Below are 23,857 nucleotides of genomic sequence, written 5' to 3' on the forward strand. Positions count from 1 at the left end.
CGCCCCCCTGTCAGCAACACCCTCGCTCCGCTGTCGGAAATATCTGCTGAATATTGCAGTCCAAGGATGAATCAGCAAAACAGGCCATCGCTTGTTTCCACCTCTCCGGGAAGGTAGTGCGGCTCAGGAAAGAATATTGGTTTGGAGTTCAAGTACTGACTTTGACATGTGATTGATTGTCCGAGGGACAAGTCACTTAACCTGTCTGGGCTCCAATTCCCTTGTCTGGAGAATGAGAGAGTTGGGCCAGACTGTTTATAAAGTCGCTTCCAGTTCCACACCTATAATCTTCCAGTCCCACACCTTGTGGGTGTATTGGGGTGGTGGGGAGAGTAATGAGCAGCGGTGGAGCTCTCCTAAAATCTCGTGCTTGGATAAAGGCCTTCACTGTGTGCAGTGACACCCCTTGTCTCCACACACACCCTCCCTTTGTTGCTTTTGGCTTACATCACTACTGATCTTCAAGTTTTCCTTTCCTCACCTGGAAAAGCCTGTGGTCAGGACCTTTTTAAAGGCTACGTGAGGTGGGAAAGAATTAACATTCAAAATGTCAAAGTTGGAAAATAATTTACAGACTATCTAGTTCTACACCTTCCTTGTGCAGATTCTAAGGCCTACAGAGGGGAAAGGATTTGTCCAGAGAATTAGAGGCAGGAACAGGGCCTGAACTAGAACACATATCTACTCCTAGTCCTATGCCCTAGCACTAAAATATGAGAATTGAGTGAAACAAATTTTCTCTCGTGGGCACATAATAGTAGCAACAAAAATAATAGTTAATATTTATATCAAGATTAGAATGTTTAAAGAACTATACAATTATTAAATAGAGTAACTTGTCTGGGGTTATACAGTGTCAGGCCTTATGTATATATGTGTGCATGCATATATGTATGTTTGGGAGTTTATAGATGGAGTTGTAAGAAATGTAGATTTGTCTTTTAATTCCAGAATCCTTGGTCTTGAGCATCAGACTGTGCTTGCTGTTTGTTATATATCATAATGAATATCAATCAAATTCATAAGAATTGGAGAAATGTATTACTGAAAAAGAAGTTGGGTAGCTTTGCTAGGGAGAACTCATTCGCAGCTTTCTTTTGCTCCATTGGATGGGACCTCCAGTGGCAGGTTATAGGAAGTCACCCACAACAGTAGCATAGGATAAGGAGACATGGTTCAATTCTGATTTATACCATTGGAGGAGGTATCCATGTAGATGGGATGACAGAGCTAAAATATGACAATGATGGTTTTAAAGCCAAAATACTTTGTAAGGGTTTGAGTGCTGTAATATGACTCACTGGAGCAGCTAGGAGGTAGTAAATAGGGTGCTGGGTCTGGAATCGGGAAGACTTCTCTTCCTGAGTTCAAATTCAGCCTCAGTATTTACTAGCTATTTGGCCCTGATCAAGGCACCCCTATTTGCCTGTTTCCTCATTTATAAAATGAACTGGAGAAGGAGATGACAAACCACTGCAGTATTTCATATGGAGTAATGAGTCAGAAATGACTGAAAAAAGGAAAAAAAATTCTTGCCCAACCATATGGAAAACTGCAAGTAAGTAGTATTATTATTTAGGCATTTCCGTGTATAATTAACTTGTAGAATCTATTCTGGAACTTAAACTTAAGACTGTTTTATAATCCTGAAACATATCATGACAAGCTGCTTTTACTTCTATTTAGGAAACAGAATGGATACAAAGTCTATATGAAACTGAATTTACTCAATTATTAATAAGTTTCTCAGGACTGGTCTCTTTCTGTGAAGCTTTGGATAATTTCTCTGAAAGGTGGATCAGACTCTTATTCAGAGCCTGAATATCTCTCTTTAAGGGGTCGGGGAAATAGTGGTGATAAAAGGAAGAGTAGATTATTAGGAGGGTTGTTGTTGCTCAATCACATCCTACTCTTCAGAACCCCATATGGAGTTTTCTTGGCAGAGATACTGGAATAGTTTGTCATTTCCTTCTCCAGAGGTTAAATTATTTGCCCAGGGTCACACAGCTAGTGAGGGTCTAGGGTCAAATTTGAACTCAGATCAGATCAAAGCCATTTAGCTTCATCTATGAAGGGGTGGCAGTTCATTAAATAAAATAATGGGGAATGTGCTTTTCCTCTGAAACAATCCCTAAATTATCCTCTCTCTCTCTCTCTCTCTCTATCTCTCTCTCTCTGTCTCTGTCTCTGTCTCTCTCTCTCTGTCTCTGTCTCTATCTTCTCTCTCTCTCTGTTTATATATATAGATATATATCTTTTCCCCCAATTAGATTATGAGCACCTTGAAAGCAAGAACTGGCTTTTGTTGTTGTCATTTTTTTTTTTTTTGCCTTTCTTTGTAACTCCAGCACTTAGCAGAGTACCTGTTGCATTTGTTTATTTGTTCATTCATGTCCAAATTTTTGTGACTTTATGCACTATAACACACTATAGCACAGCAGGCTCTTCTATTCTCCATCATCTCCTGAAATCTATACAAGCTCATATTCATTGCTTCCATGACACTATCTATTCATCTTATCTTTTGCTTTCTCCTTTTGCCTTTAGTGTCTTTCTTAGTGTCAGAATCTTTTCCAGTGAGTCCTGTCTTTTCATTATATGACTCAAGTATTTAAATTTCAGCTTTACTATTTGTCCTAATAAATGATCTGAATTAATTCCTTTAAGTATTGGCTTATTTGATTATCTTGTTGTCCAAAGGATTCTCAAAAGTCACCACAATTTGAAAATTTAGATTCTGTGATGTTCTGCTTTCTTTATAGTAAAATTCTCACAGTTCATACAAACCACTGACAAAATCATAGCTTTGACTTTATAGATCTTAGTCAGCAAGATACTCTCTATGTTTTTTAGTATGCTGTCCACATTTGCCATATCTTTCCTTCCAGGGATTAAGCATCTTTTAATTTCATGGTTGCAGTTACCTTCTGAAGTGATCTTTGAGCCCAATAATAAAATCTGACACTGCTTCTATTTCTTTTTCCTCTGTTTTCCAGGAAGTGATAGGACCAATTGTCATGATCTTAATTTTTTTTAATGTTAAGTTTTAAGTCAGCTTTTACACTTTCCTCTTTCACCTTCATCAAGAGGTTTAATTCCTCTTCACTTTCTACCATCAGAATTGTATTGTTTGCATATCTGAGATTGTTGATATTTTTCCCAGAAGAATTAATTTTAGCCTTTGATTTATCTTATCTAGCATTTCACATGATTTATTCTGCATACAAGTTAAATAAATAAGGTGGCAATATATGGCTTTGTTGTACTTTTTCACCAATCTTAAATTAGTCAATTGTTCCATGTTCAGTTGTAATTGTTGCTTCTTTTCCTGAATATAGGTTCCTTAAGAGACAAGTAAGATGATCTGGTACTCCATCTCTTTGGGGACTTGCCACATTTAGTTGTGATCCACACAGTCAAAGGCTTTAGGGCACATAACAAATGTTAATAAATGGTAACTGAATGACTCAGTGAGGGGTTGCATAAATAAATAATAGCTAAACTTTATATATATTTTCTGTGTGCCAAGCACTTTATAATTATTATCTCGTTTGATCTTCACAACGATCATGAGAGGTAGGTGCTATTATTACCGCATTTTATAGATGAAAAAAATGGAGGCACTTCACTGTTGTAAGTGACTTGCTTAGGGTCACATAGCTGAGGCAGGATTTGAACTCAGGTCCTCCTGCTCTAGGCCCAGTGCTCTATCCACTGTATCACCTAGCTGAATGGGAAGTTCATGCCTAAGTTTCCTGGATCTCCTACTATCAATATCAGGCTTATTTACTTCAACTTTCAAGCTGTTAGCTGTGACCCAGAAGCAGGTCTCTGTAGTCCCCTTTCTGCTCCTATAGAAAGGAAATGACCTGGTCCACAATAATCTGATAGCAACCACAGCTATATTTGCTTTCAAGCCCAAGCTGGCCACTGTTGGTTTAACATTAGCATGGAGGAACGATGTCTAGGTGGGCAAGTCTGATGGAGTTCTGTATCATATTTTTAGCCCATGATAAAGATAGAGTATTTTAGAATGTAAGAAGCATGTCTACAAGGGCAGGAGAGGGAGAATTGTCAGTGACTGAATCTAGGAGACTTCAAGGTTACCCATTGGTGTTTGGGAAGGTGATAGCATCTGCTCTTTGTCTATGTGGGTCTCTTCATTTAAAGCAGAAGGAATCAGGTTTTTGGGAATGGGAGTGAGGACTGGGATATCAGTAGGATGGGAATAACGAGAATAGATACAGCTGCCTTGGTAGACTCTTAAAGCTGTGTACCCCGAGTGAGGGGAGAAGGTTGGGGGTTGCTTGTGATGAGGCAAAAGCAATGAGTATTTGCTTCTACCCCGGCAGGCCTGCCGGCATCAATAAGCATCACTAATTCATGCTCTGTTTTGGATATGAACCTGAATTGGGAATGTTTTCAGAATGGTAAGTGGTTTGGCAGTCCAGCTTTGGACATAGAAACCCTCTCAGCCTTTCACTCTCTTGGAGATGATAGGATATAGTGTTGGGAGAGACCTTAGAGATTGTCCAGTTTAACTTCTTCATTTTATAGAGGAGGAAAATGAGATTTTGGGAGGAGCAGTGGTTTGAATCACATAGGTAACAAGTAGTAGAGCTAGGTGTTCATCAATTTTGCTGCATATTACCTAAATGCAAAGGACAAATGAGAGACCAGCATGGAAGTTAGAGCCCTGGTGTGAGAGTCTGGGCATCTGGGTTCCAGTTCCTTCTCTTTAAATGAAACCATTTACATTTTTTTTTATGTCTCATCAATTTCTTTATCTGCATAATAAATGTGATGGACTAGACTGAGGAATTTCCTTCCATTCTTAAGTTTGTGAGAGTTAAGATAATAGTTGTTCACTTCCTCCCTCAATATTGCCAAACATAATTTCCTTCTTTTTATACAAATAGGACAATATCTCAGGGTCTACTGCTCATAATACTTTCTTTCCAAATTCCAGTGCCTCCAAATTCTACCCATCTCTCACAACCCATTTTAGCCCACACTGTCATCTCATTTTCCTATTACACTTATATCCTATATTATACAAATTAAGAGTATCAGCCTGGAAGGAACCTGGAAGTCATCTAGTCACAGGATAACAGAATTTTAGACCCATAACTGATGATCCTTTTCTCATCTGAATTACTATAATGTTAATTCATTCACACATAAAGGCACTGTATCTTACTTTGCATTCAATTAGTCAACAAGCATTTATTAAGCACCTGGAATTTGTGCTAGGCATCAAGGTTATAAAGACAAAAGTGAAACTCTAGTCCCTACTCTCAAGATCTACTGGATACCAGGCATTCTTAACAACCTTTTTACTTTCACTAGTCTTGTCCCTTATTATCACAGTAAATTCCTTTGGTACCAATTAGATGAAAGTGAGAATTATTTTTACTTCCCTGTAAAGTCACAGTGCTTGGCAAGATGGCTTCGACATACTAGGTACTCAATAAATAAATGCTGATCTCTTTTTAATCAATTGGTCCCACAATACCCAGAAATTTAAGAGAAATAAATCCAACTGTATTCAGATTTTGCATCTTCATCATGCAGCAGCTATTCTAAAAAGACCTGAAGATGGTTGAAACAAAGCTGCTTGGTCTGATCATGCTACTTCTACTAGACCCTGCATAATTGTAATGAGTCATTTGGAACACAGAAAAGTGATTAGAAATTTTCCATTCTTAAACCAACGCACATTTTCATGAACTTTGTCACCTCTTACCTGGATTTTTGCAATAACTTCATTAATTTTCTTGCTTTTGGTCTCTATTTTGCAAACTACTTGTCATATTGTGGCTAAATTAATTATCCTAAAACACCATTTTCCTTAAATCATCTCCTCTGCTAAAAAAAAAAAAAGTGGCTTTCAACATCATAAAAACCATTGATTTTAGAGATAGAAGGGACTTACGAGTCATCTGGATCCAAGCCTTCGGACTCTAGTCTACATTTTCAAACTCATTTCCCACTTCCCTTCTTTTACAAATTCTCCACTTTATCCAGACTAGTTTATTCCATCCTTCAGATTAGTTTTGCTCATTCTCACTTCCAAGTCTTTTTCTCAGGTTTCCTTAGAATATGCTGTCCACATTTACAAACTCCTCATTTTACAGAGAGAAAAGATAAGCACAATTGGTGTGCTGTGGAAAGAGTGCTGGATAAGGAGCCCAGGCACCTGGGCTAGAATCCTGGCTCTGGTATTTATTTACTGTCTGTGTGACCTTGGGTAAGTCATTTGCTTCTCTAGTCCTCTGCTTCCTTGCCTGTAAAATTATGTAATTAGGTTAGATAGCACTGAAGTTTTCTTTCAGTTCCAATCTATGATCCTATGTCCAAGATGACACAGGATTAGATGTAGGACCCAGGTCTCCTGATACTTAATAATGGAAAGAGCTCCAGGGATTGAGAATCAGGAGAGACCTGGATTGTCATCTCTGTTATCTTTGAAACTTCTTAGCTATATGACTTATTTTTTCTGTGCTTTCTGAACCTCAGTTTTCTCATCTATAAAAGGGGGATAATAAGACTCAAAGTATCTACTTAAAACAGGGCTGTTATAAGAATTAAAATAATTGTGTGTATAGCCTTTCTGCAACTTTAAAATGCTATATAAATGACAATTACTGCTATTACAATATATGATATTGGTCTCTAATGATGACCTTTCTTTAAACTGTGGACTTCCTAAGGGCAGAGTCATTATTTCATGTTATTTTCTGTATGTCCTATTAAAGTGCAAACTGTAGTCTACTAGAGAAACTTAGTAAGACTGATTCACTTTCTCTGCTTTAATCTTTTCCTTTCTTAGATAGGCAGGCAGATGGAAAGAAAGAATGAAACCATATGTGTCTATCATTCAGAGCTCCTTAGAGAAGAAATGAAGGCAATATGAGGGCAGGGGTTTCCTGCGCTCTCCCCCCCACCATGAAGAGGTTCTGCCTCAGGCTCAGGGGATCCCAAATTTAGCACCAACATCAAACTTTTGAGAAAGAACATTTATTCTCCCCAAACTTCCTATTAAGTGTAAGATGCTGCAGAGAAGTTAAATTCCCTCCCCCCACACACACACATACCTCAATTATTATTTCATTTGCACAGGAAAAAGAAAACCCCCCACATTTTTTAATTTAAAAAATTCACATTTTGTTTCCCTTTTTTTTGGTGTCCTATTTTCTTTTTCTTCTTCTTTTCCTCCCTCCCTCCCTCCCTTCCTTTCTTCCTCCCTTTCTCTCTCCCTCCCTCCCTTCCTTCCTCCCTTCCTTCTTTCCTTTCTTCCTTCCTTCCTTCCTTCCTTGACCTCAGAAAATCCAACAGTGATCCCTCTTTTATGGATCTTTAAGGGCTCCTAGATATGGACTACTCTGGGAGTAGATCCTTCAAAAATAAAATCTCTGACTAGCTCATATCCTGGAGATGGGAGGACCTTTTCTTACAATCACAAAATGTCAGAATTGGAAGGATCTTAGAGTCAGGCCTAAGCTAACTCTATTAGAGGAAACCGAAGCTCAGAGAAGAGCAATTTGTCTAGTCTGAGGTGAAAGCATGGAGGAGCTGTCCAGATGTCCCTAAGGGTGCCTACCCCCAAATTGCCAAAGGAAAGATCTAGAATTTTGTGTTCACCCAGTGACCTTATTTTGACCGCTGAGGAGAAGAGCTAGGAGGGGCGGTACCCGATGCCCATTCTTCCCGGGTCTATGAGACAGCACATTAGGCGCAGACTAAGTGGCTGAAGTTTCTTTATTATCCCTGAATTGCATTACAAGTAATACTGCCGGCGGGGGCGGGGCAAGAGAGCCTTGAAGTAATGGCCCGCGCAGGAAAGGGTTGGGGGCGGGAGTGGGGAGCGCTAGGCGCTTGTACAAAATCTGGCCAAAAAGCCGAACATGCATGGAAAATTATTGCTGTTGGAAGTTCCTATTTACAATATAAACACACATTGGGAATCGATTCTACAATACCCTCCTCCCCCCGCCCTGCACCCCAGTCTCTCTTCCCAGGGAAGGGCCTAGAACCATAGACGGTCAGAGCTGGAAAGTAAAGGCTGTCTAATCCAACTCCCTCATTTTACAGATGAGGAAACTGAGGTCTGGAGAGGTTCTGTGACTTGCCTAAAGTCACACGGCAGAGAGCAGTGACTAGAACCCAGGTCTGTTGATTCCCTGTCCGGGGCTCTTTCCAATGCAATCTGCTATAACATCGGAGAGAAAAAGATTACAATAACTCTCTCTCTGCTACCCTCCCCTCCTAGTACTTGAGAGCTGAACCTTTCCATTTGGGGAAGCCCACCCCGTGTCCCGGGGGGGTTGGGGGGGGAAATGAATAGGGACTCCTCTTCCTACTATCTGGGTGTGAAGCTATTGCGGGGGGGGGGGGGGGGAGATGCGGGACGGAAACGTGTGCTTAAAGCGGGGTTTGGGGCCCATGCACTACGGAGGCGTGTGCGGCCCTGCAGGGGAGGGGGAAGAGGGCCCTGGGCGGGGCCGTGTGCTTGTGATACCTCTGCAGGCATGCAAAGGGTGTGGGCACGGTGGCTCTAGAGAGAGGGCACCGGCCGTTTTGCGCCGCCATCAGGGGAGGTAGGAGGCAGGATGTGAGGTCCTGGCTGGGGGCTGGCCCCTTTAGGGGTTCGGGACCCCTTTCTGCTGGGAAAGTTGCATAGACTTGGAAGGCGGCCTCCTGCCTTTCATTTCAAAGGTGTGCGGGCAATAAGTGGGATGGGTGTGGGTTTGGGGCAGCTGTGGCCTCTTCCCTTAACCCCAGGGATTGCCCCACCTCACCCCAGTCCTCTGGAGGCTCCACTTCCCTCCACAAACAGCATAAAGAACAAATATGAATTAGGACTTTTCATAGGCAGGGCAATCCTGGTGGGCTTCTTGGAGGAGTTGCAGTGGGGACCTGCCCCACGAACCCTCCAGTCTTTCCCTTTTTCTGCCCCGAGCTTTTCGGGCAAGGCATGAATTGGGTCAAGGAGAATGAGGGGAGAATATTGGAGCCTGCCAACCTTGCACAGATCAAGGGGTTGGCTCTGTGTGTGTGTGCCTGCGTCAGCACCCACAGACCTTTTTTAGGGCAGACGCTGAGGTTGTATTGAAGATCATCTTTCTTAAGTGACCCCTTTCTCACTTCATCCCATATCCCCAGGTTAGACACACAGAGAAGTGCTTTCCTTTCACTCCTAGCCAGATCCTCAAGTCCTTTCAGTCAGGGCCTCACCTTCTAAGAAGCCTTGCCAGAATCTCCAGTCCAGCTGGAGAGCCTCACCTTCCCATAGAGGGATACTCCCATTTCGGAGGGAATAATAAATAAATAAATAAATAGATAAATACAAATAAATAAATAACTCTCTGGTACTGCTCCAGAGAGACCCAGGCCTCCCCTCTCTCCCCCTGGAAACTGGGGGGTAGTGGGAAAGTGCTCAGAGAGGAAGGGAAAGAAGTGTGGGAAAAGAGGACTTACAACTGGGGAAGGGAACCTGCCCTTTCCCTGAGCTGGTGGCAAGGGGAGCAGGAGGGAGCAGCAGGATCCTGAGCCCCCAGACCCCAGGAGCCCATTCTGCTCCGAGCTTCACCTCCCGAGGTCACCCGGAGAAGTTGGGGAAAGCAGTAAAAAAAAAAAAAAGTGGGAAAGGGGGACTAATGAAGAAGAAAAGAAATAGAAAGAGATGTCAGGGAAGGTGAGGAAGAATGCCTGGGAGGGGAAAGTGGGTCCTGGCCAGGAAAAGAAGGTTGTGTTCCTGGAGAAGGCTTGGGGCTCGCGGGGACTGAGCTTCAGAGGTTGGGTTTGGGTCTGAGAGGGCCTGGGGAAGAAGACATGCGGTCCTTAGACTATGCTGTCCCTGTATTGTAAAGGGAGGAGTAGGGCAGGGAGAGTTTGGGCCAGGCCTTAGTTGGGGGAAAGGCTATCATTTATGCTAACGGGAGGAATTAGGTAGAGCAAGTGGGGACCGGGGAAAAAGACTGGGTCGGGTTTATAAAGGGAACAGGTTAGAGCTAGGGATGGAGAAAGGGCGGAGTTTGAACTGAACTGTAGCGGGATCGGGCCTGGGCTCCGAGAGAGCTTTAGGAGGGGAGAGCGGGCAGGGCCTGGCCGGGAGGGTGGGGCTGAATCAGTTGTCCAGAGCGGCGGCGGAGGCGGTGCAAGCGTGCTCAGCGCCTTTGAAGCAGGCGGCTTCGCAGTGCTTGTTGAGGTAGGACTTAAGCGCGAAGGTCTTCTCGCACTGGCGGCACTTGTAGTGCTTGAAGGCCGAGTGCGTCTGCATGTGCGCTCTCAGGTTAGAGCGGTCAGCGAACGCTTTGCCACAGTGGGAGCAGCCGAAGGGCTTCTCGCCTGTGTGAGAGCGCATGTGGCCCTGCAGCAGCCAGGGGCGGGAGAACGCCTTGCCGCAGACGCCGCACTTGTGGCGCAGGTTGTGCGTGAGCACGTGCATGGCCAGAGCCGGCATGGATACGTAGGCCTTGCCGCACGTCGGACACTTGCGCGCCAGCTTGCTGTCCAGGCTGCGGTGTGTCTGCTTGTGCCGGCTCAGGTTGGACGACGTGGCGTACGTCTTGCCGCACTCACCGCACGAATGTCGGTGCCCCCCGCTTCCACCCCCAGTTCCCCCAGGCCCGTTCCCGCCCCCAGCCCCCCGAGCGTCCCCAGCCCCGCGCCTCCGGGAGCGCCCGTCTGAGATAAAGAAGGCATCCATGGAGTAGCTGTCCGTCACCGCCGCCTCCCCTCGGAAGTAGCGCGCCGACAGGCTCGACTGAGGGCTCTCGGGGTCGCTGTACTCCTCAGTAGCTGGGGGGTACGCAGCTTCCGACGGCGCCAGTTCCAGCCCCGCCTTCTTTTCGCTGTCATAGCTGGGGGGCGGAAGGCAGTGTGGAGCATAGCCTGGGTGGAGCAGGTACACACACACACACACAAGGAACAGTTAGCCAGGCTCTCCCAGACTGTCAGCTCCAGGGGACAGGGACCCGTCCTCACACTACGTACCCCAGAGCCCCAACACAAGTCTCTGCTCCCAGTAGCTGCTATTGAAGGCCCGTCTCCAAGAATCTTCCTAGAATTATTCCTACCACAATTTTGGGCCATTCGCTTCTTTTTCTGGACTGTATATTACTCCTTTCTACATTGCTTGGGCAGCTGGGTAGTGCAATGACAGTGTCTGGCCCAAAGTCATTTCCTTAAATGGCAAAATACTCCAGTATCCTTGTCAAGTAAAGTGAGACAGGACTGAAGAACAAAACATTGTGAATTGATAAACAAACTGTGATACTTTCATGCAATGGAATATTACTACTCCATAAGAAAAGGTAATATGAAGAGTTTGGAATTGATTTGAATTGATGCAGAGTGAAGAGCACAGAACCAGTAAAACAGTATATCCCATCTTTAAAATAATGTGAATGAAAAGAATCAAAAATTTGAAACTGAATGTGTAATTTATTCTGTATAATTGTAACGATCAAAGTTAACTCCGAGAAAATATGAGAAAAATGCAAGTACTGCCCTTCTTTCTTTGTAGAAGTGGGGGGATTATGTGTATGGATAATTATATGTATTGTTAGAACTAATTGATACTTTGGTTGATTTACTGAACTATTTTTTCCCCTCTTTTTTAAATTTTTGCTACAAAGGTAGGGCTCTTTGGATATTGAAGGGAAGTGGGATATATTTGAAAATGAGTCATAAGGAAGAAATAAAATATGTCAGAATTAAAAAAAACAAATTTAAAATAGTAAAAAACTCTATGATCTCTGTATTCCAAATGCCCTCCATAAACTTTCACATGCTGTGTTTTAAGTTTCCATCTCTAACAATCCATGTTCTAAATTCAATAGCATTTCAAAGTGGATAAGACTTTTTTTTATGGATGAGGAAAATGACTATGAGAAGTTAATAAATTTGTCCAAGATCATATATAGCAGATAAAGGATTCAAACATTAGTGTTCAGATTGCAATGCCAATGCCCTTTCTCCTACACCATGCTAACTCCTGATCCTTATAGTTCTAATGTGATATGTTCTATGAACTCTTCCATTTCTGATATTCTGAATCTTTGTTGGGTGAATACTAGAAGGGTGTGTAGAGGGTTACAAAGAAGGAAAAGAAATTCTTAGTCTGCCCTCAGGAGTTTACATTCCAAGATAAGTGGTTAAAAACTAAAGTAGGCCTTAGTTAGGACCTTCCTAGATCATCAGTTACACTTTTTTTCCTGCTCCTGGGAACTGAGTTTTCCACTTAAAACAGCACCATTTTCCCCCTCAGGAGGTCAGAATGAGGTGGTCCTCTTGGAATCAGCTTCTCAGTTTCCAAGAGTCCAGAGTGTAAGGACTCAAGCCCCTTCTGTCCCTCCCCCTGGACAGGCCCTTTTGCAGGCTCTTCTTCCTCCCTTTCTCTGAAGGAGTGAGGCCAGACTGTTAAGTGAAGGGTAAGGATGAAAAAGGAGGAAATCTATAGGCAGTGCAAAGGCAGGCAGCTGTTGGCAGCGCAGAACAGAAATGCTGAGGGGATGTGGGAATGAATGGGGTGATTATCACCAGAATGAATCAGCAGAGGGAGGGGGGCAGCTGGGGACAGAGCATTAGGGCTGGGAGCCAGGACACCTGGATCTTGTGTCTCTATCTACCACCTTGTGTGTAGCCTTACAGACCCCAGAGGACTGGATAATCCTCCCTTAGAATTCATTTTGTTCATCCTCTCTAAGAAGGCCTGAGTTCAAGCCCCAAAGAAAACATCTTTCCAGAGAAGTCTTCAAGATCTTTTTTGAGAGCTCTTTCTGATTAGATTGTTTCTTTGCCGTGTTACCTTGGAAAAGTCACATACTCCCTTTGTGCTTCAGTTTCTCCTGAAGAAGCATAATTTGACCTGGGGCTTTGGGGGGTTTACTGTCATCTTGAAAATCCCTTTACCTTCACTCTAGTAATCAATCCAATCTAACAAATATTAAGTACTTACTGTGCTAGACATACAAATATAATTTCCCTTTTAACTATTTACATTCTTTTTTAGAGGTAGGAGAATATAAAATGCACATCATTTGGGGTTCCTTAAGATCTTATGGACCCCACTGATTTAAGAAGTGAAATTTTATTAATAGATAATGCCCCATTGGCACTTTGGTATAACACTTTCTGTGCAAAGCATTTTCACTTTTTAATACCATCTGATTTTCATATCATCCCTTTGAAGGAAGCAGAAATTATTGTCCTCATTTTATTGAGTCTCAGAGACAAAGTTATTTGCTTGAGGTAACACAATAGCTTTTAGACTCATAGGATGAAATGGATTTTCAGATTTAGCTTAAGTCTTCTTTCCACAGAGGAGGAAAGGATGAGTGACTTGTCCAGAGTCTTATAGTGAGTTAATGGCAATGTTGGGATTAGAATGCAGTTCTTCTCCTTATGTCAGGGTTTTTGATTTAGATGTACTGTGCAGATCTATAAAGGAATCTTCCTAGATTTGGAGTCTCCCTAGAATTGGAATGAGAATAAGTAGGAAGTAGTAATATATCCTAGGAGGTAAACATATCTGGCTTCTGATTCCACAGTGCTCAGTAAATGTTTATAAGGTTGTATTATATTGCTTTGGGGTTTGCAAAGTACTTTCTTTGCAGTAGCTCTGTTGTAAGGAAAACAAGTCCTATTGTTTTTATAGATGAAAAAACTGAGGGGCAGAGAGAGGAAATTAATTGTCATCTCATGCAAGAGTATCAGAAATGGATCTGAAAACCATGCCTTCTCACTCTACATCCAGTGCTCTTAGACTCCATCAATGTCCCTAGCCTGTGGATCTCGGAGTGGAGCAAAGACTTGGGAGACCGTTGGTTCCATTTCATGATGCAATGACAAAATAGTGAATGACAAAATATGTTTTCTATAGAATACTATCTTCCATATAAGTGTATTGTTATTTTTCAAATATATGTAGATGCATTTGTGATTCATAAAATAGAAATTCATTTAAAAATATTACTGAATTTAGATTTTCATCATTTTCTTCAATGTCATCATTACAACTACAATTATGAGATACAATAAATTTTTTAATGTAAAAAAGAATATAAATATTTGAAAAGATTGGGAACTACTTTATAATATTGTACAACCTCTCAAATTGATTCCTTTAACTGCTCTCCATAAAGTGGACTCAAACCTTGCCCCTAAAGCTCTCTCCCTCCTCTTGCCTCCTCTGGTCCAGCTCTTTCAGACTTAAGGAGCTGTTACTCCATTGCCCTCTTATGGTGGCTTATGGGTATTGTAGCCTTCTGAGTCCTTGCCTTGGAATCATGTGCCTCATACAGAAATTAGGCAGAGCAGGACAAACTACTCACTAAAAGGAAAGATATTGACCAAAACTTGGGGTAGTGGGGAATATGTCCTTGAGGTGAGGGGTGACAGCTTCTGCTTCCGTTGGTTCTCTGTATAATCAAACTAATTTCTCACCTCCTGGAGATGGCTGCAACTGGTTTGGGGAGGTAGTTTTTGACAATGAGTGGATCTCATAGCCTTTCTACATTCTTCTTCCTTACCTCCACTTTATTTAATCTAATATCATAGATCTTTTCCTTCCATTTTCTTTTCTCATATCTTCCCTGCTACCCCACAACTCTGCTAGGGTCATAGGCAGGGTCTGTTAGATGGATTTAGATCACTTCCTTCTGCTTCCTTGGGTCTTCCTGAAGATTTCAGGAAACTCAAGCCATGGTATGGTAGGCAGGGCTGAGCTTGCTCAGATTCACTGGACAAAACTTGTTATGTGTGTTGGACCGCTAATGTATTATGTTCTCACTCTGGCACCTACACTTACCTGAAGATTCTATCAGAAGGACCATCCTCATAGTGCCACACCTTTCTCTGTCAGTCACTAGACTTTCAGTGAGATCCTGTGACATGCCAGGCACTAGCAAGACTTCTTGCTAGTGAACTGATAGGCACTTCAAGTGCCATTGCTCCCTGTAATCTTTGTAGCCTCTGGAAGACTAAAAGCACACTAATACAAGATCCTATTTGAATTCTACTTTACAGGTTGCAAAGTATTTTTCTGAGTCTTAGGGAATGCAAAAATTATTCTATTTTCCAGAATTGGAAACAGGCTTAAAAAACAGATATGACTTGCTTACAATCATATAGCTTATTATTTGAAGACTAGGGACCCAGGGCCATGGTCATTTTCATTGCACTAAAGGAGTTGGATGGCTTCTGAGAAAGCAACTCTTTCATTTTGCAGAGGTAAAAACTGGGTCCTAGAAAAAGGCAGTAACTGGATCAAAGTCATACAATAGACTGATATTTGGGTCGGAATTTGAACCCAAGGCTTCTTCTAGCTCACAGTTGTGTACTTTCATTGATACCATATGGACTCTCTCTTAGCTTACTCTAAGTTTTGGGGGAATTTGGGAAACTCGAGGCTATGTCAAAATCAACATAAGCCTTTGCATCAAGAACCTTAGGGAAGTCCTAGGTGGAAGACTGACCTTTTTTGATGAGCCCCTCAGCCAGTTCAGTGGCAGGCAGTGACTGTTGCATGGGTATATTTAGAGCACTTTGGCTGGCTGTGCTGGGGCCTCAAGCCTCAAATTGTCTCTAGCCAACTGAGCAGAAGGCTGGGTCTGTCAGCAGCAACTGGAGATAAAAATAGCCCATTCCGCGCCTGCGTGCCCAGCCCTGGGCACAGGGCTTGGCGTTTTTCCCCTCTTATTATTATTTATTTGAGTAATTCCTAGGCATTTGCTCAAAAATATCACCCACATTTTGGGGCCACATTCTGATAGGGGCTGCCTATTATGACAGGAATAATCATGAGTTTGGACAGGAAATTGGAGACAACCTGGCCTGGATGACATGAGAGTAGAATGAGGAGGATAGTCTCCTAAAATAGTGAAATTTAAATTAGAAGGGAAATTACAGGTCAGAAAATTTATAATTTCATTACAAAAATGTAAAAATGTTTAGTGATAGTTAAACTGTTATGTTAAATTGTATCTTTAATTAGATATTCATTTTACCTCATCTTTATTCCTTAAGAGATCTCTCCTTGCCTTCCCTACTCATTGAGCCATTTCATAACAAAAAATAATAAAAAGAAAGAAAAGAAAATTACTTCAGCAAAATGAACCGTCTCATCAATTGGATCTAACAGAACATGCAATGTTCCAAGAAATATGTTTCTCTATATTCATTTTCTTATCTGTTTTTTCTTTAGGGATAAATGTGATCATGATAATTACACAATATTCAGTTTGATTTTTTTAAGGTTATCTAGTTGATCTGTTTCATTTTGTAGATGGGAAAACTAAGGCCCAAAAGATATTAAATAGCTTTCTACAGGTGATTGATAGGTGAATTTGAACCCAAGACTTCTGACTCCAAAATCTCTGCTCTCTGTGACACAGAACCATGAAAAGTGCAAATATATCTGTAGTCTTTTCTAGATAGCAAAGTAGTATGGGAAAAATACTGGGTTTGTAATCAGAGGACTGGCTTTAAAATCTTGACTTGCTGCTTAGTGACTGTAACTGGGCAAATCACTTAACCTCTGAGCCTCAGTTTTCTCTGTGAAAATGAGGAGATTAAACCAGATGATCTCTGAAGTCCCTTCCAACTCTTCGTTCTGTGATCCTGGGACTGATTTGATCACACCAAGACCCTGGAGATTGAAATGTGGTGAGAAGGAGAGATGGGAAGGGAGATAAGTGTCTACTGTGAATCTTCAGTTAATTCCCTTTCTCCCTCACTTGCTCCTATCTTTATAATATTAGTAACTCACATTTTAATATCACTGTGGTTTATATAGTACTTTCCTCACAGTAGCCCTGTGAAGTAGGAAATGCAAGTGCTATTAATCTTATTGAGCAGAGAGGAAACAGGATCAGAGGAGAAATGGAACATTGAAATTTAGTACTGTCAGAACCAGGATTTAGTCTCAGGTCTGAATCCGAAGTCCCTTTCTCTCAGTCTTTGTAATTCTCTCCCTCTCCTCTTTCTCTTTCCTTTCCCTCTCCATTTTCTCCTCCCTCCCCCTGCTTTTTCCTTTCTTCCTTCTTCCTTGACTTTACCTTGAGTCTTAGAGGAACTTGTGGGATTCTCAGTTATGCTGAATTAGTAGGAAATCGTTGCAATAGTTTGACAATAAGGGCATATAAGAGGATCTTGAGGTTAGAAGGATCTAAGAATTAGTTTAACTTTCTTATTTGGTAGAGGGCAAATGAGACCTGGATAGAAGTACCTTGTCCAAGTCATGCATTGAGGTTTCACATCTGGACTAGATTTAGGTCGCTTGATTTCTGGTTGAGTACTGAGAGTGACTAGAATGGGAAGTGGGATGTGTGTGTGTGTGTGTGTGTGTGTGTGTGTGTGTGTGTGTAGTAGGCAGGAGGAGTGAACAGAAACAGGACCGGAAAACATCAGATTGAGAATCCCTGCAGTGCTCACTGAGTAACCTTGAGTATTTACCCAACCCTCTCTGGATTTCCTTTTTCTTTTCTGATCAAGTGCCTGGGAGGTCTCTGTCCATAGAGGGACTTGTGACTTGTGACTGATGCTTCATCCAGAGACACCTAGAAGCCTCTCAAGCTCTGGACTAAAATAATTTCCTATCAGTATCTGTGGCGCCATCCTGAGCAGGAGGCGAGGAGGGTTCAGCCTGTTGATGTAATGTGGTCAAATAGATAAAAGTATGGGCAAGAGTTGGAGAACTCCCTCCGACACTAGGGGATTGTTAATGTATCCCATAGAGGAGAGAGAAATGCGTTATTGCTTCAGCATTGATCCTTCATCATCCCCATTCAAGCTTAGTTTCTTGAGAAGCTGAGACTTATGAACTATAGTTTTGTTTTTGAAGGGGTGGGGAGTCCCCACTCTGAGGGCAGGGTAAGAGTATGAAGTGTTTTGGCCTAGGACTCACAGTGCTTGTGAGGAGACCTCTTGGGGAAACAAGAAGCAGATTAAACTCTCAGAGGTCTGAATTTCTTGGGGGGCAGATGGTTGTGGAGTGTCTTGGCTAAGCCTTATACTTCCAAGCATCAGCTTCCCTCCCTCTGCATACATACCTCCTGGCACTGGGAGAAGAGATGGAAAGGTTAGTTGTGCATCTCCAAAAAAGAGTAAACCAGTGTCTCAGTTAGGCAGATAGAAAGAGAGTACATAAAAGTGGCAATAGGAGAAAGAGAGAAAGAAAAAAAAGAGAGGGCATACTATAGAAAAAGAAGCATTTCTGAGTTGGAAAGGACCTCCACAGGAGGCAACGTGACATAGATGTAAGCCTTAAGCCTTCATAAGTGCTAGCTATGTCACATTATTATTAAAATTAGTGGCAAGAGTACTGGCTCTGTAATCATAGTTCCTGGGTTCAATTGGAACTGTTTCAAACTCACTTTGTGACCTTGGGATTTACTTTATTGCTTTGGGCTCGAGTGTTTTCGTCAGTAAAATGAGAAGGAGGTAGAACTCAAATGATCTCTAAAATTTCTTCCAATGCTAATATTCTAGAATGTATGAAGAATTATATATTAAGAAGAACAGATTGAAAGAGAATGAAAAAGATGAACTTGGAAGACAGAAAGAGACATAGTGAGACAGGGAGAGTGGGACAGAAGAAGAGGCATATATAGTAGATGAGACAAAGAACAGAAGTGTATGTGTGTCTCTCTGTCTCTGTCTTTGTGTGTATGGCGGGGGGAATAGGATCTTAAGGAGGAATGTGGTAGTGAAAGAGTGAGAACGAACATTATGGAAGTGTGAGATAAGAAAGGGAGGAGAAACCCTAAGATGTGATTATCCCCAAATCATATTGAAAGGGAGCCCCAGAAGTCATTTCCACATGGATCTGAATATTTGCTTCTTAGAGACTGGGGAGCATAAGATCCTGAAACCTGGATTGCTAAACCTGAGTCTAAATTATTTTTTCCAACTTCAATACTTGCCTCATCCTCTCCAGCCCTCCCTGAAAGAAAGTCTTGGGTCTTGGGGTAAGTATTATGCATTAGGCTGGAAGAAGTCTCAGAGACCATGGACCCAACTGCCTCACTTTATAGATGGGAGAAATAGAGGTCCAGAGAAGATAAGTGTTGTAGGGCTGGTGTGGAGCTCAAATGAGATCATAGGCACGAAAAGGCTTTGAAAACTAAACAGATGTGAGATTGTTATGATTGTATACAAATTGCTCTTTCACTTATTTTCAAATGCAACTCTAGCTATTATCAGGGGATTGGGATATGGCCCCATTAATCTGGGTAGCCTCGGAGGGTCTCTTATCTTCCTTTCTCTAGTAGGCTTCTAGCCTCCTTTCCTTTCCCTTTGGGGGTGCTTCAGTTCAGTCTTTGTTCCTCTGCCCATGCCCCCTCCTCACTGTGGCATGGACTTTTCTCTCTCTTGTTCCCCCTCCCTTTCTCCCTTTGACCCTTCCTGCATCTTTCCCTTCCACCCCAGCCTAGCTGAGTAGCTGCAAAATGCAGGCAGTCCTTGTAAGAGGATCTTTCTAATAACTGGAACTGTCTGCAGCCCCAGGGCTCCTCCTCCCCCCTTCCCTCTCCTATCTTCCCTCCTCCTTTCTTCCCTCCCCTCTCCTCCCCTCTCTTCTCCTCTCTTTCTCCTTGTTTACACAGCACAGTCACACACGCTGGGAGAGAAAGCGCTCAGCTCAGCAATTTTTCACACTTCCCTCAAACGTTCAGCAAGGTTATTTCCGGGAGATCGGAGAAAACAGGCGCCCACCCACCAGCCCTAGCCTTTTTGAATCCCACCATCCTCCTTGAAGGTCCCAGGGGTAGAATCATTTCCCCTATCAATTACCCCCTCCCCCACAGGTGGCATCCTGAGGTTCTTAGGTCTCCAGCTTTATCAGCCCCTTTATACCCAGGTATATCAATTCTTAGGGATGCTGGCCTGTAGGGTCACTGCTTGAAGCCTTTATAGCTACACTGGCTATACACATAGACAAGGTAGAATTGGGTTTTGTCAGCAAGAGGGTCATCTTGCAAATACTAAGTTCTCTTTGGCTTGAGTGAAATGTTCAACCTGAGCACAAGCTTCTGGATGCCAAGGCAGTAATAAATTTTGGATCTTTGGAAATCCTAACGGGTCAAGTACCTTTTCCCTCCTAAGACCCTTCCCTTCCAGCTCTGACCCTAGCCTGCACAATCATGGTGCCCTCTTGTAGTTTCTGGAGATGAAAGAGTTCATATTCTCTCCAGAGTTTTTTTTCCTGCTTTGAGAAACAAAGTCAGAAAGGGTAAGGCTTAGGATGACAGAGGTGGGAGCCTCCAGTTTCTCTCTGATTTCACTTTTCCTTCTAACTCTCCTTTCCTCCCCCTACCCCATCTCAGATTTCAATTTCCCAGTTGCCTGTGGGATCTTTTTGTGATACCTTTCTACTATCTTTGATTCATTCCAGGCTTAAAATCTCTCCCATTCAATCCCCTTAATCATGAACAAAAGGGAAAGAATACAGTGGTTTATGGCCTCAGTTTCCCCCATCCATAAAATGATAGTATTGAACTAGATGTTCTGTAAAGTCCTGTCTAGCTCTAACACTGCTTGTTTTATGTTCTAAAAGCCCTTCCTGGTCTATTATTCTATGATTATGTGATTCTCCACTCTGTTCCCCAGGGGAGAGGAAAATGTAGAGGGAGGGGGAGTTATGGGGGAGGAGATCCAGGCCAAAGGGCTTTGTTCTGCTCTGGTGTTTGGTGAGGGGTAAAGAGGAGGCAATTCAAATATAGAAAATGCTTCAACTACTCCTTCTCTTGGGAATTGGATTGGGGGATGGAAAATAAGATTACTTCAGAGAAAAGATGTTCTCTGGCAAAATCCTGCTTCTCTTCCTCCCCCTTCAGTCTTTTCTCCTGGACCAGTATGGACAGAAGCTGAAGAGAGCCAGCAAATGAACCTTCCTTGTCCCTTCTTATTAGTTATCCTTAGGTGTTTCTGTTCTTTTCCTGGATCCTCCCAGAAGAATTTGGACCTTGTCCAGAAGAGAACTGGTCTTAGCAAGGAGAAGTATGTTGTGGGGGAGAGGACTTTCGGGTCTAGATAGGGGGCCTGTCTTTACCACTAACTTCTTTGACCTTGGATAGGTCATAAATGTTCATCTCCTGTTCAATTTTCTGACCCTATCTGGAAGACTAAAGGAATGAAGTGAGTGGTTTAGGATTCTTGGAGGAACCGGGTCATCTTGACTCAGTGGTGCCATTTTGCTTTCTATCTACACCTTCTTGCTTTTTCTCTCTTCATTCTTTCTCTAGTCCCTGAGCTCTTTCTTCTCTTCTTTGCTTTCTCCCTCTCCCCTTCTGTCACACACACACACACACACACACACACACACACACACACACATACACACACACACACACAGCCCGGAAGCCGATGTCACCAGCTGATGCCAGACCTTTCCCTGCCAAAGTGATATCTCCTCCCTGTGCACCTGCCCAGTAGGGGCTCACCAAAGGAAAACCTTTTGTCATTTCTGATTCTTGGAGAGGGCCCTAGGGAGACACTAGCTTTCTTTCACTCCTTCAGAAGTCTCAGTCTCTTAACCCCCTTCAACTGAATGTCTCCACTCACACCCTTTAACAGATTCCATTTCCTTTTACAAACTCACCCTAAGAAGACCCAGATGATGGGTCAGGAAGAGATAACAGCAGGAATAGGAAGGAGAAACAATTTGGGATGTTATCTTCCTCCCTCTCAACACAAACTTGCTTATTTCAGAGATCTGTAGCTATTTCCCTGGATAAACCCTTTGATTAAAACCTCTTTCTCTGGCTAAGTCCTGGTAAGATCTTGCCTTCTGGATGTATATGACTGAGGGTAACAAAAGCTCACAGGGGGTGGGGGGGGAGGGAAGAGGAGGGAGCTAGTTTTGCATCTAACCCAATATAGGTTGAAAATTCTTAGAGCCAGGAAAGAGAGAGTAGTGGTTTTCCTCCACCCGAGTCTCCACTTTAAGAAGACTCAAATAGAGGTCAAAATCTTGAGCCAGTTGATCACTGCTGACCAGCGGGCTTTATGTCCACATGAACTGTGTGGGCAGGATCACTAACTACATGCATAGTTGATTCCCAAACCAAGATTTATTCCCTGACTCTGATCTGGGTCACTCCCAAGACCAGCACCCCAATATGTGAAAGGGACTCCATACTTCTAACTATATCTGTGCCCACTTAGGGGTCCAGGGGTTTCTCCCTTCCCTTATTTCTCAGCCCAGCCTAGTCCAGGGCTGCAACTTTCAAAGTCTGGGAGCATGGCCCAGGGCAGACGCCCAAACGACTTTTTCCTTTGTATCGACTCTGTTCTGCTTAACGCTCTTTTTCTCCCACTGTAGCTCTCCTGGGAGTTGGCGGTGTATGTGGGGTATCCTCACTTTGGGAGGTTCCCCAGATTTGGATGGAAAGGAGGACCAGGATCTCCCTTTCCGAATCTCCAGCCCATAGGACTTGCCCCTTTCTCGGAACCTCCCCCACAACCCCCTCCTCCTTTTCCGAGGCTCCACTCACCGCTGTCCCCGGCGGGGCCGGCTGCCCCCCTGGAGCCCGGCAGCACATATGCGGATCCCAGGGGGTGGTAGCTGGGAGCTGGGACGCTGCTACACTGGAAGGCATCTGCTTTGATCTTCTTCACCAAGAAGGAGCGGGGCATGGTGCTGTGCTGAGCCGGAGCCAGAGTCGGCCCGGCGGGGAACTTCAGTGGGGCCTTGGGAGGGGAGGGGGGAAGGCTTGGGGATACAGGGGCTGCAGGCTGGAGGAAAGTGGATGCTGTTGCCTTACAGAGCGGGCTCTTCAGCACTGGACAGCTCCCTGCACTACCCGCATGCGGTCCCTAGGCAGCGAGGCAGGGAGGGCCCGGGCGGAGAGGAGAGGAGGGGAGGGGAGGGGAGGGGAGGCGGCGCTGCCTGGCACACTCGCTGAGCTCAGCAGTCCGGCTGCCGGCTTTATATGGGACGCAGGCTGGAGATCAGGTGGTCCTCTCGCAATGGAACTGTTTAGCTCTCTAATCCATCAAATGTCCCTCAGGACAATCATTCACATTCCCCATGAACCGGCTGCTCGGGCAGGCAGGGAGGAGAGCAGAGCGGAGCAGAGCAGAGAGAGCAGGCGAGCTGGGGAGGGAGGCACAGAGCAAGCAGAGGCAGGAGCAGAGAAAGTGAGGGAGGGAGAGACCGAGAGAGAAAGAGAACGACATACACACAGAGAGAAATAAAAAGACAAGGAGAGACAGACTCAGAGCTCAAGAACAAGAGTGGGGGGAGTGGGATGGAGGAGAGAGAAAGAGATGAGGAGAAAGACTAGGAGAGACAGAGATAGCCAGAGACAAAGAGGAAGGCAAAGAGAGACCAAAATACAGAGCTGAAGAATAAGAAAAGGGGAAGGGAGAAAGAGATGGAGAGAACGGCAAAAAGAGACAGGGACACCTAGAGACCAAGAAAAAAGAAAGAGAGAGAGATGAGAGAAAGACAAGGAGACACACATAGATTCAGGGCTGGAGGGGAATAAAGACAAGGAATCAGGAAGAAAAAAGAAAATAAAGAGACAGAAGCCTGGGAAAAGAGAAAAACAGGAAACCAGCTGGCTAGAGTAGAGAAAATAGAGAAAGGGAATTGGAGAGAGGAGGAGGGACAAATTCATAGGGGAAGGGGCAGAAAGAAGCATGAGGGATATAAAAGAGGAGGAAGAAGGAGGCCTGAGGAGAAGGGAGGGGGAGGGAAAGGGAGAGGAATAGAAGGAAGAAACAGTGAGATCACCCACTGCCCATCTGCTTTAAATTGCTTCTTCCTTTCTGGCTTTCTTGTTTCCCAAATCATGGAACAGCCAGGGTAGTGGCCAGGACAGTGCCTTAAAGAAAAAGAAAGCAGTCC

General features: G+C 43.6%; 1 protein-coding gene across 1 annotated transcript; it reads right to left on the bottom strand.

The window, feature by feature from the left end:
- Positions 1-7,743: 7,743 nt before the first annotated feature.
- On the bottom strand, positions 7,744-23,650 carry SCRT2 (scratch family transcriptional repressor 2). Its single transcript, XM_051979467.1, has 2 exons — positions 22,500-23,650; positions 7,744-10,896 (listed from the first exon to the last, which is right to left on the bottom strand). The coding sequence occupies exons 1-2, from the start codon at positions 22,639-22,641 to the stop codon at positions 10,130-10,132; spliced, it is 909 nt and encodes a 302-aa protein (XP_051835427.1). The 5' UTR covers positions 22,642-23,650; the 3' UTR covers positions 7,744-10,129.
- Between the last annotated feature and the right edge of the window lie 207 nt (positions 23,651-23,857).

This window comes from Antechinus flavipes, chromosome 2 (genome assembly GCF_016432865.1).
Source record: "Antechinus flavipes isolate AdamAnt ecotype Samford, QLD, Australia chromosome 2, AdamAnt_v2, whole genome shotgun sequence".
NCBI classification, from domain to species: domain Eukaryota; kingdom Metazoa; phylum Chordata; class Mammalia; order Dasyuromorphia; family Dasyuridae; genus Antechinus; species Antechinus flavipes.

Bases quoted from the DNA above. Each gene is read 5' to 3' on its own strand.
- SCRT2 (XM_051979467.1), bottom strand. From the start codon at position 22,641: ATGCCCCGCTCCTTCTTGGTGAAGAAGATCAAAGCAGATGCCTTCCAG. The intron at 10,897-22,499 runs GTGAGTGGAGCC...TGCTCCACCCAG, and splicing joins CGGCCCCGCCGGGGACAGCG to GCTATGCTCCACACTGCCTT.